Genomic DNA, 12251 nt, shown 5'->3' on the forward strand with positions numbered 1-12251 from the left:
TTTACAAGTGTGACAGTCGCAATTAGTCATGATAACAGTTATTCACTATTGAATCTTATGAATCTTATCCCCATCTCCTTTCACTAGACCCATCTAGACAAGATGACAGCTATTCAGTGGGGACTCTTTCTTTCCCCCCACACTCTTAAACTAAGATCTTTCTTGAAACCTTGTAAGCCAGTCGCTTCATGCTTTTATTTCCCCCTCATTTTAGCTACTACATCCATGAGTATAGGTCAAGTTCATCAAATTGTAACAATTTATATTCATTTCCTTTATAAAAAAATTTTTTTTTAGATCTTCCTTTAGTTGAGTTCTAAGGAGCTCTGGTAGTGTAGTGGTTACGAATCGGGTTGCAAACCACAAGGTCAGCTGTTCAAAACTACCAGCTGTTCCACTGGAAAAAGATGAGGCTTTCTGCTGCTGTAAAGATTTCCAGCCTTGGAAACCCTGTACAGGGTCGCTATGAGTCAGAACTGACTTCACAGCACATAACCAACCAAGTCAAGTTCTGATTACCCAGCCATTGAGGCTAGGTCACATGAATGCTGTCTGCCAGTTTGGGTGTTCTTGTGTGTCTCCCCTCCCTTCATATCAACTGGATGCTTCACTCTTAGCTCTAACCCTCTATAGCTATGTCTCACCACACTAGGCTAGGTCTCACCACATTTTGGACCAACCAGCCCTTCCTCTTCTCTCTCCCATCTCCAGGTCATCAGGAGTCTATGGAACATGGTTGAATTTAGCCCATTTCTTCATTGCTGTCTAGTGCTGATTTTGAAATGTATCCTAGAGTATGCTTTCGGTTTTTCTTGCTTCTGATTGTACTTATAAAAGTAGTCATGTTTTCCAAATGTTTATAATGGTGCCTACTTTTAGTGGAAATTGTACATTGCGTATGAGGAAATTTTGTTTCACTCAAGCAGGGTCTGTTCTTGGGTGAGCTGATCTGTAAAGTAGGAGTGACTTGAGTTTAAGGTGCTTGCTCTTGTTGGAGTGAGAGTTTTACAAAAGAAGATTTCAATAAATGAAGTTTCTAATCCACATGAATTTGTGGCAGCTTTATTTTTTTGTCATTGGTGCTTGACAGTGATATGAGGAATCAAACAATTTTGTCTCTGAATTTGATAATTTGAATCCTGTAAGTTCTCCTTATTCCTCCATCTCCACTCAGTTCATTGTTCCTTTATCTTGTAGTCTCTGGGCCCTTCTGATCAAAGAAAGCATATGTGGTGGTGGTTATGTGCCATGGAGTTGGTTCTGACTCATAGTAACCCTGTATCGGGTTTCTGATGCTGGAAATCTTTATGGGGGCAGAAAGCCTTATCTTTCTCCCTCGTAACCACTGGTAGTTTCGAACTGCTGACCTTGAGATTAGCAGCCCTATTCGTACTCACTATGCTACCAGAGCTCCTTAAAGTACATGTTGTTGGTGGTGTTAAGTGCCGTTGAATCGGTTCTGACCCATAGTGACCCTATGTAGGGTTTCCGAGGTAGTGAACTCAAAAATGCTTTACTAAAATCCTTTGTAATAATCTTCTTGTGTAAAAACTTTTGTAAACTCCCACATTTCATACAAGGAGCTTTGGTAGCATAGTAGTTTTAAGTCGGGCTGCTAACCTCAAGGTCAGCAGTTTGAAACTCCCGGCTCTTCCGTGGAAGAAAGATGCAGCTTTCTGCTCCTGTAAAAATTTACAGCCTCAGAAACTGTACGTAGGGTCGCTGTGAGTCAGAACCAACTCCACAGTACACTGCCACCACAGGTTTCATACTGTAAAGATGAGATGTTCTTAGTTCTGTCGACAGGCACACCTCATTTTATTGTACTTCGATTTATTGCACTTCCCAAAATACCGTGTTTTTACCAATTGAAGATTTATGGCAACCCTGTGTCTGACAAGTCTGTCAGTGTCATTTTCCCAACAGCATGTGCTCACCTTTTGTCCCTGTGTCACATTTTAGAAATTCTCACAATATTTCAAGTATTTTATTTGCACGCTTCATAGACTATTTATTGTATAGTATAAACATAGCTTTTTACATGTACTGTGAAACCAAAAAAATTCTAAGACTCGCTGTATTGTGATACTTGCTTTATTACAGTGGTCTAGAACTGATCCCACAATATTTCTAAGGTATGCTTGTATACTGTACCAATAGGTGTTAGGACAGTGGTGAATCTTAAACTGCTCCAACTCATGAATATTAAGTGCTAGGTTGGGGTCCTGCTTTTCTTTAGAATTTTTTTCTGTTCTCTTTCCAAAGTCTACGACAACTTGAGAATTTCTGTGAATACTTTTAAAAAAAAGTTTTTTGTTTTTTTTTTTTAAAGATAAATTACAGTTGTGTCTTTTTTGCTTCAAGTTGTATTCATCCCCTCAACACAGGAATTTTGGATGGACGCAGTCTGATTGATGTCTCTGGCTGCATATGCATGCTGTTTTTCACTTTCTGTTGCCATGCATTGACACATGTTTTGTAATAAATGTAGGATAAGCATTAAAGGGTGGGGCCGGTTAGCTCTGCTAACTGGTTTCGTTCTGCTGTGTATAAAAGGTCGCTGTGAGTCGGTACTGACTCGATGGCACCTAACAACAAGCATTAAAGGATTTCTGTTTTTGTTTTTTAGTAACAAGTACTTTGAAGAAAACAGATGAAATTGTAACATCTAAAGTACCAGCGGTTGACCTGGACCACAAGTTTAGATGCAAGGTTGTGGACTGCCTAAAATTTTTCCGCAAAGCCAAACTATTGCACTATCACATGAAGTATTTCCATGGAATGGAGAAGTCTCCAGAGCCAGAAGAGAGTCCAGGAAAGAGGCATGTCCAAACAAGGGGTTCTTCAACTTCAGACAAGGCCAGCCAGGATACCCTTGCCAGGAAGCGGGTTTCGGCCAGTTCCCCAAGTAAGTATTTTAGTTTTCTGTTGTTCTGTAGAGATCTATGATGTTCAAGTCAACTGCTTACATTTCTGGAAAACACAGAAAGCAGGCTTTATGTTGATCTGGTCCAGTTGAGTACTAAAAGATTAGAAATGACTAGTGATTTGTGTCATGTGGTGGTAGTCCTCCTGGAGAAAGCAGGAATATCTGAACTTTATTCTTGCCTTTGCTTCTTCTGCCCAAATCATTTCTCTTTGAAGGCTTTTGTGCTCATACTCTGAAGCAAGGGCAGAGTGGGTAGGGAAACACCTTCAGACCAGCAGGAGAAGTCAGTCAGAAGAGCATGGCTGTGGTAATTTCATCCTTCCCTCCACCCCCAAGCTTACACCCTACCCTACCAGCAAGACAGAAGAACAAAAAGGTGATGATTTGATTCTACTGCTGTGTCTAAATTTGATTCCTATATCACTTTAATTGAAATTGAAGACATTTTGTAGCAGCACTATTTCTCTTGCATTGTGAAATACAAATAAAATTACCATAAAATTTCATGTTCATATCTTATTGCAGAGAATATTTTTTGGGGACTTCTGAAACTGACAGAAATTGAAAAATTGCATGTTTCTAGGGGAATTTCAGAAGGATTCATGAGTTTCCAATACATTCTACAAGTTTTTCAGCTTTTTGTCTGGAATTGTAATGTTACTCTTTAATTTTTTAGGCTAGTGTTTAATTTTCAACACCATGGTATGTGGAACTCCTGGGACATATATCAGTATTCTCAGGGGAATGTAAAATCAGATTTCAGGATAGGGGGTCAGGGCCATACAGATTAAGATGATCTCTGACCCACAGAGAAGTCAGTCCTCAGCTGTATTGTGAAGACATAGTATGTCAGATTCACGGTAGAGTGTTGCCATATATTCTACACTGTCTGTTAGAGAATTTGAGCTACATATGTAATTTAAAAGTGTCATGTAGCCATAATTAAAACTGAAATGAAACAGGTAAAATTAATTTAAATAATATATAACCCAGTATATTTAAAATACTATAATTTCAGCATGTAACAAATATAAAAACTATTTGTGAGCTATTTTATACTCTTATAGTAAGTCTTTAAAATTTGGTGTGTATTTTACACAAACTGAATAACTTTGTACATACTGAATCACATTTCAGGTGGTCAGTAGCTACCATTATTGTGCTATATTCAATGTGTGACTCTTTTACCCTTCTCTTTCATCAGTCTTGCTGTGTATTTGGTGAGACTGATCGTTGACCTGCCTGGGGAATGTGAACTGGCCAGTAGGCACCTCAGAGGAGACGTTAAATGTGGGCTGGAGGGCAAGGTAGCCCTCACCACTTTAGTGACTTCAGCAAATTCTAGAGTGGCTCTGTCACCTGTCGGTGATAGCTGTCTCTTAGAGCAGACTTATGGGAACCAGACTGTAGGAGACGGCTTCCCAAGGCCAGGTGCCAGTAATTTATTTAAAATTAAGTCCACAGCTGTCGAGACCCTTTTTTCTTCTGTCAAGCTGACCTCTAAAGTAAACTCTTAATTAGCCCAGGCAGTCAGAGAACTGGCTTCAGCTGCAAAACCAGTATAGACAGAGTGTTGCTGTTTTAGTATAATTAAGAAACCTCAGTGAATGATTTTCCACTGCTACACACAGTCCCATCAAATCGGGCTGCGAACCTTAAGATCAGCGGTTAGAAACTACCAGCTACTCCGCGGGAGAAAGATGAGGCTTTCTACTCCCGTAAAGATTTACACCCTCGGAAACCCTGTACAGGGTCGCTATGGTTCGGAACCGACTCGACCACACTTAACAACAAACAACAACAACAACACACAGTCCCATGTAGTGGGACTCATGCCATTATACTGAAGTCCTGGTGTGACACTATTGGATAAGCACTGGACTGCAAGTTCTGTTTGAGTTTCAAGGTTAGAGGTTCAAATTCATCAGCTGCTCCTTGAAAATCCTAAACAGGGTCGCTATGAGGCAGACCTGAGTTGAAAGCCCTTAACAACAACACAACCATTATGCTGATTTGGGATTTTATTCTTTTACATAGTATGGATTTTGGAAATGCCTTGGTGATTTAAAAAAAATTTTTTTTTATTGTGAATTGAGTAATATTTTACATGGGAGAACATCAACTTTACGTTTATCCTATTGTATTTTGTTTCATTGCAATTATTACAATCTCCTCCATGCATCATCAAACAACCAGAGGGTATACCTGGCAAGCCTGCCTCCTGGCCTTCAGCACACAGTCCCTCTCCCTGTGTCCAGAGTCCCCAACTGCTCCATCTCTCCATGTCATCCTCTCTGCCTCCATCTCTGGTATAACTGCTTCTCTGGATAGAGTCCCTCACTCTGCTCTTCTCCCTTGATGGTCTCAGGGTGATTTTTGCATGTTCGTTTTTTATAACAAGAACTGTTCTGGGTATACTCACCAGGCCAACAGGTTGGACAGTTACAAATGCTCTAGAAGAAACAAATGGGTCTTTTAAATCACTGTGTTTTAACTTGTCTCCTATTGTTTCTTTGTATAACTGGTCAGTTTGTTAGCAGAATGTGCTACACAGGCCACTCACCTACTTCCTGGGATCCACCCTTTTCATTCTTGTACTGTCTCCCTTGGAGGCAGGATTTTTACAGCCAGGAAGAAAAGGAGGGACCAACAGCTCTGAAGAAAACGTGCCTTCTCTCATGTCAGGTGGATACAGACCTCACAGACAGTTTTCCCACTGTCGAAATGTATCACTTTTGCCCCATTGCTGAGCTGGCATGGCTAGCAATTAATTTCCAGACTGAAGAAAACCAGACAGTCCATCTTGCTGAGTTCTAGAATGAGAAATTGAAACTCTGGCTACTAGTCCTGTCTCTGCCACGGACCAGCAGGAGCCTCGTTATCATTATTTGTGAAATGGGGTCTAAAGGCCGTCTGTCAGTGAGAGTAAGCATATCAGGTTATTAAGAAGATTCCACTGTGTAGCTACCTCATTCTACCCCAGCCCTCCTGTTCCAGAAGGACCTTTCTCCCTCTGATCATTTCTTCAGGGTACCTGACTAATCTAATGAAATAGCTTTAGATTTTAAAGAAGAGAACTAATCTTCACAGTGAGGATCATTCCCACCTCCTCCGTACACACAGAGGACAGGGATGAGCAACTTGGACATTGGCTACCCAGAATGGGGGGGAGGAGGGTTCAGAGGCAACAAGTGACTGGCTTACAAGCTTTCAAGAGGGAACCCTGGTCCAGAGGGCATGGAGCAAGGTAGAATCTTCACTTAGTAGTATCCATTCTGATGAAAGGAGATGCAGATGGGTCTTTTGTGATATAATAGCAAATAATTGTTATCAGGACGGATTGTAAGGGCTGGAAATGTAAAGGTAGACGTTTTGGGGCAAAGGGACGGGAGTGATTAACCTTGCAGTCTAGGAGCGGAGGTCCCAGGTCCCTGGTACCATCAAAGGAGAAGAGTGGAGAATGGAACCCTACCCAGAGAAGCAGTGATGCCAAGGATGGAGGCAGAGACGATGACGTGGGGAGATGGAGTGGCTGTAGACTTTGGACCCAGAGAGGGAGAGGGGTGGTATGTGGACGACTGGGGGGCAAGCTTGCAGGGTATACTCTCTGGTTGATGGAGGGGATTGTAACTATGGCAAGGAAACGATATACTGTGGGATCAATGTGAAGCTAATGTCCTACCATGTAAACTATCACATAATTCACAATAAAGCATTAAAAAAAAAAAAGAGAATTCTGTTAGGACAGATTAACCAAAGCTTTAGACATGGCAGTGCACAAGATAGCACTTAAAAATCTTTGGAAAAAATGGAATGCGGGACCTAATCCAGAGTAGCAGCGACACCAGAGATGGAGGCAGAGACGGGGACATGGAAAGAGGGAGCAGCTGAGAACTCTAGCATGGGATGACAGGGATTGAGAGGTGGCAGCCAGGAGGCAGACTTGCAGAATGTACCGTTTGGTGGTGTAAATGATTATATCTGCCTGAGTGTTTAAAAAAAAAAAAAGAGCTAAAATTAATCGAGAGAAATACTGTTAACTGATGGTACATGGAACAGATTATAACCATTGTAATAAAACAAAGTATATGATTTGTTGAATGTAAAACTGCTGTTCTGCCCTGTAAAACGTTCACTCAATTCACAGTAAAGACTTAAAAAATAAAAATAAAAAAGAATAAAACGAACTCACCAGTTTTCACAGTATATCTGAGTTTCCACTTCAGACTTCTAAGAAGTTATTATCTTTAGAAGTGGAATTACAGTCAGCATAGGGAGTTCAACTAGGAAGGTATTTAGAGTGAGGCTCTGACAACGGGCAGCCTGTTTCCTAGTTCATAGGCAGCGTGAACTCACTCAATATTCTGTGTAAGTGAAAAGTGGATAGAATATTACGGGATTTGTGCTGTTTGAGGTTTGTATTACTTAAAAGGTTCTACCCTCTTTTCTAAAAACTGAGTACTCTGATTATGGCAAATGGGAACTTGGGTTTCTGATGGAGTATTTCTGGGGTTTCCAGTACAACTATTCATAGAAAGAAAACAATCAAACTCATTGCCATTGACTTGATTTTCACTCATGATGGTTGGTGGTGGTTATGTGCCCTGGAGTCAGGTCCGACTCATAGCAACCCTGTACAGGGTTTCCAAGGCTGTAAATCTCTACGGTAGCACAAAGCCTCATCTTTCTCCCTTGGAACAGCTGGTAGTTTTGAACTGCTGACCCTGAGGCTCGCAGCCCAGTTCGTAACCACTACACTACCAGAGCTCAGTGATCCTGTATAGAGTTTCTGAGATTGTAAATCTTTATGAGAGCAGCTGGTAGGTTTGAATTGCTGGTCTTGTGGTTAGCAGTTTAGTGCTTATCCTACAGCACCACCAGGGCTCCAGTAGACTATCACAGTCTGCACAGATGATTATTTTTGTCCTTGTAATTTCCTTGCCAGTAAAATTGAGCAGGAGAAAAGGTTCTAGTCTGCAATTCCAAGAGACGCAAATCCTAGTAGCAGTCCTGATTTGATTTCCTCATTTCTGATAATAAGGATATTAATATAAAGTTTTAGGACTTTGTGTGAATAAGGCAAGTGTCTTTTATATGGGCAAGTTTTGATATGCAGATGATACAACCTTGCTTCCCGAAAGCAAAGAGAACTTAAAGTACTTACTGATGAAGCTCAAAGCCCACAGCCATCCGTATGGGTTGCACCTCAATGTAAAGGAAACAAAGCCCTCACTACTGGACAGTAAATAACATCATGATAAATGGAGAAAAATTTGAAGTTATCAAAGACTTCATTTTGTTTTGATCCACCATCAACATTCATGGAAGCAGCAGTCGAGAAATCAAACAATATATTGCATTAGGCACATCTGCTGTATAGGACCTCTTTAAAGTGTTGAAGGGCAAAGATGTCAGTTGAGGATTAAGGTGTGCTTGACCTGGTATTTTTAGTAGCCTCATATGCATATGAAAGTTGGACAACGAATAACAAAGACCATAGACGAATTTATATATTTGAGTTAATGGTGTTGCAGAAGAATTTTAAAGGTACCATGGGCTGCCAGAAGAATAAACAAATCTGGGTTTTGAAATAGTATAACTGGAATGTTCCTTAGAAGCCAAGGTGACCAGACTTCATCTCTCATGCTTTGGATATATTATCAGGAGGGACCAGTCCCTGGAGAAGGTCAATGAAAAAGAGGGAGACCCCAATGAGATGGATTCTCACAGTGGTTCCAGCAATGGGCTTATGCACAGCAGCAGTTGTGAAGATGGTACAAGACTAGGCGGTGTTTTGTTCTGTTGTACATAGGGTTGTTGTGGGTCAGAAGTGACTCGACAGTTAACAACAACAATAACAACTTTCACATAGCAGAGAAGCACATAAATGATGCAGTTAAAGGACTGAGTTTTGTATTAAAAGTGCTGTGGGAATAAGTTAGGCCTTAAAAAGGCAAGGGTGATTTAGGTTTTGACTTGAAGCAAGGGTTGGGAAAGGCATCCCTTTATGGGGAAGAACAAGCAATGATTCAGAGGCATGAAGGTGATGATGACCCTTCTGACTCCAGCCTTTGTAATTTTGCTTCCTCTTTGCTCATACAAGTCATGTACGTGAATTTAGTTTTGCTTTTTCTTAGTAAGTAAATACTCTTCCAGGTGTGGAGGTCAGGCTACATTGCTATTTGGGTTTGTTCTGCGAAGGTAAATTCCATCCTGAGTAGAAGTTTGGTCCAGAAAGAATATTCTAGGGTCAAAGGAAATGTCACTGGCACACCCGTTTGGTTCGTACTCTCAACCTTGGTAAAAGTTGACCTTGGGGCATCAGAATGGGTACTACTTTGTTGCTTTTTGTACCTTTTATTTTGTATTAGCTGGACTTTCTCACAGAACATGCCCTCTCTTCCTTCAAGGAACTTCATTAGGCTATAGGTTACGATGCCATCACAGAGAGAACTAAAATAGCTGCCTTAAACAAGACAGAGGTGAATTTCTCTCTCTGGTCAAACTCCAAGTTTCATATGGTGGCTTTTCTGTGGCTCTTAGGTTTCTGGGACCCAGCATTTTCCTCATTGCTCTTCCAGGCTAAGGGTGCTGCTCTCCTCTTCTGGTCTAAGAAGGCTTTCCAGCTTGTCCGTTTTCTAGCCACTCAGATAGGGAGAGCATTCCTTTTACTTTTAAGGGCACAATCCAGAAATGCCTCACGTCACTTTTGTTCATATCCTGCTCAGTGGGAGCTGGAAAACAAAGCCTTTTCCAATGGAAGAAGTAGAGAAATGGGTGTTGAGCGATGTGTAACAGTCTCTGCCACATGAACTAAAGCAGAAAATTCAGGGCACAAAGGAGGGGTTTCTTGGAGAACCCACATGGGTTGTTGTCTGGGTCAGGTCCATGGTAGTCAACTAATGGAAGATGAGACTGGGAAGGTGGAGATGGTGAGATGATGATAGCAGGACCTAAGTGGCACTTCCTCTGATAGGTAGTGGGAATCCCTCCTAATGTATACCCACTGCTGTTCTGCCCTTAAGTGGCCATCCTCTTCTACAGGTTAGAATATACTCTGGGCAACTTCTCGTTCCAACCATGTGGCCATGTTCTGTGGCGTGTAAGAGTTTTCCCACAGGTGATGGTGATGCTAGTTAGCTTTTTCCTTCTTGGAAGTCACAGTCTGATGATAGTTGACCTTCTGCTCTCATAAATTGGTGAAGAGCTGATGGAAAAATAGAGAGCAGGCTGTAAGGAGGGAGCTAGAAGAGCACTTTCTGGTTTTTCTCCTGAAGGGTGCTGGCAGCCTATGGACAGGACAAGGAAAGCCTGGTTCTCCTCAGGCAGCTACTCTTTGTCCAGTCTTGTCTGGCATCGGGAGGGAAGAACTATAAGCCAGCACAATCTCTATGGGTCATGGTACAGTTGATTAAGTTGTCTGAAGAAGAGAAAGCTAACAGCAGACCAGCACCATTATCCAGGGAGAGAAGAGTATTAAAAGCAAGGTAATAACAGTTAACATATGAGTACTTGCCACGTGTTAGGCATTGTTCTAAGTTCCCTACTTGTATCATTTTATTTAATGTCCAGAACTAATCTATAAGGTAGGTATTATTATGCCCACTTCATAGGTGACAAACTGAAGTTGTTGGGGTTTGTTTTTTTCTGGTCAATAAAACTTGACCAAAAAACTTTGGGCTTTTCTATTATAACATTGTATTTTCTCACAAATCAATTTTCTTTTAACAACAATCACAATCATTTTTACTGTAGACTGACTAATTGAAGGCTGTTGGTTTTCCTTGGCTTTTGCATATATAGTATAATTGTGGAATCTGTTTAAAAAGCTTTTAACACACCCCAAAACAAAAATGGCAGTATGACTGGCTACTACAATAATCAAGTTGTTCACCGGGAAGCCAGCAAAGCAAGCAATCAAATTCCTTTAGAACAAACCCTCCTCTAAGACTGAACATCAAAGGGAACACATGAGCAGGCATGTAAGTTTGCTGAAGGACCACATTGGTGTCAACTGCTGAATGGAAGAGGGGGAAAGACAGCAATGAAGAAATGGGCTGAGTTCAACCACATTCCATAGACTCCAGTTGACCTGGAGATGAGAGACAGAAGAGGTTGGTCCAAAGTGTGGTGAGACCTGGGGACACCTGAGCCTGTGGACAAGAACACAGCCACAGAGGCCTACAGCTGAGAGTGAAGCATCTAGCTGGTATGAAGTGAGAGAGGAGATACACAAGAATACCCAAATTTGCAGATAGTACCCTTTGAGTTGGCCTCGATGGCTTGATATCAGAACTCGACTAGAGGAAGATTAAAAATAAAAACAAAAAATTTTTATAAAGGAAATGAGGGTAAATTGCTACGATTTGATGACCCTGATCTATACTCATGGAGGTAGTAACTCTAAATACAAACAGAGAGGGAAGGAATCTTCACATCAAGTATCAATGCTATCCCCTCTGTACACAGGGTAGATAGGGGTGGGCAGTTTAGGCATTTGCTACCTAAAATGAGGGGGTGAAAAAGGCACGAAGTGACTGGCTTACATGGTTTCAACGGGGAGTTAGTTTAATAGTGTGTGTGTGTGTGTGTGTGTGTGTGTGTGTGTGTGTAGGGGGTCGAGCCCCCACTGAATAGTTTTCATCTTGTGTAGATGGGTCTGGTTAAAAGAGATGGGGATAAGATTCTTATGATTCGATAGTGAGTAATTGTTATCATGACTAATTGCAACTGTCACTATTTTAAAGGTAGAGGTTTTATAACAAAAACAGGGGAGTAGGAGGCGGGGCTTGATGGTGGCTAGGGTGGAGGTGCATGAAGTTCGCCATCAGCAGTAACACAGAATAAGGCAAAAAACAGCATAATAGATAAAGATGGACATTATCTCATGACTAAAGGGACAATTGAACAAGATGAAATAACCATAGTAAATATCTATGTTCCCAATAAAAGAGCTCCAAAATATATAAAACAAACTCTAATAGATTTGAAGAAAGAAATAGGTCAATCTACAACAATAGACGGTGATTTTAATACACCACTTTCAAAAATGAATAGAACAACCAGAAAGAAACTTGACAAAGACACAGAAAAACTAAACAATACAGTCAGCCGATTGGAACTCATAGATGTGCACATAGCATTCAACCCAACAACTGCACAATACACATTCTTTTCCAGTGCACATGGAACATTCTCCAGAATAGACCATGTCTTAGGCCACAGAACAAATCTCAATAAATTTACAAATATCAAAATACTACAAAGCATCTTCTCAGACCACAATGCTATCAAATTAGAAATCAACAATAGGAAGACCAAG

At 41.0% G+C, this 12251-nt stretch overlaps 1 protein-coding gene across 1 annotated transcript in view; it reads left to right on the forward strand.

The window, feature by feature from the left end:
• PHF20 (PHD finger protein 20) overlaps positions 1 to 12251 on the forward strand; it is a 211272-nt gene that overhangs the window by 133554 nt on the left and 65467 nt on the right. The window contains exon 10 of the mRNA XM_006875716.1: positions 2630 to 2908. Coding sequence (XP_006875778.1) covers positions 2630 to 2908 — 279 coding nt within the window. The remainder of the gene's footprint in view (positions 1 to 2629; positions 2909 to 12251) is intronic.

The sequence above is a fragment of the Chrysochloris asiatica genome, unplaced genomic scaffold (assembly GCF_000296735.1).
Source record: "Chrysochloris asiatica unplaced genomic scaffold, ChrAsi1.0 scaffold00337, whole genome shotgun sequence".
Taxonomy (NCBI): Eukaryota; Metazoa; Chordata; class Mammalia; order Afrosoricida; family Chrysochloridae; genus Chrysochloris; species Chrysochloris asiatica.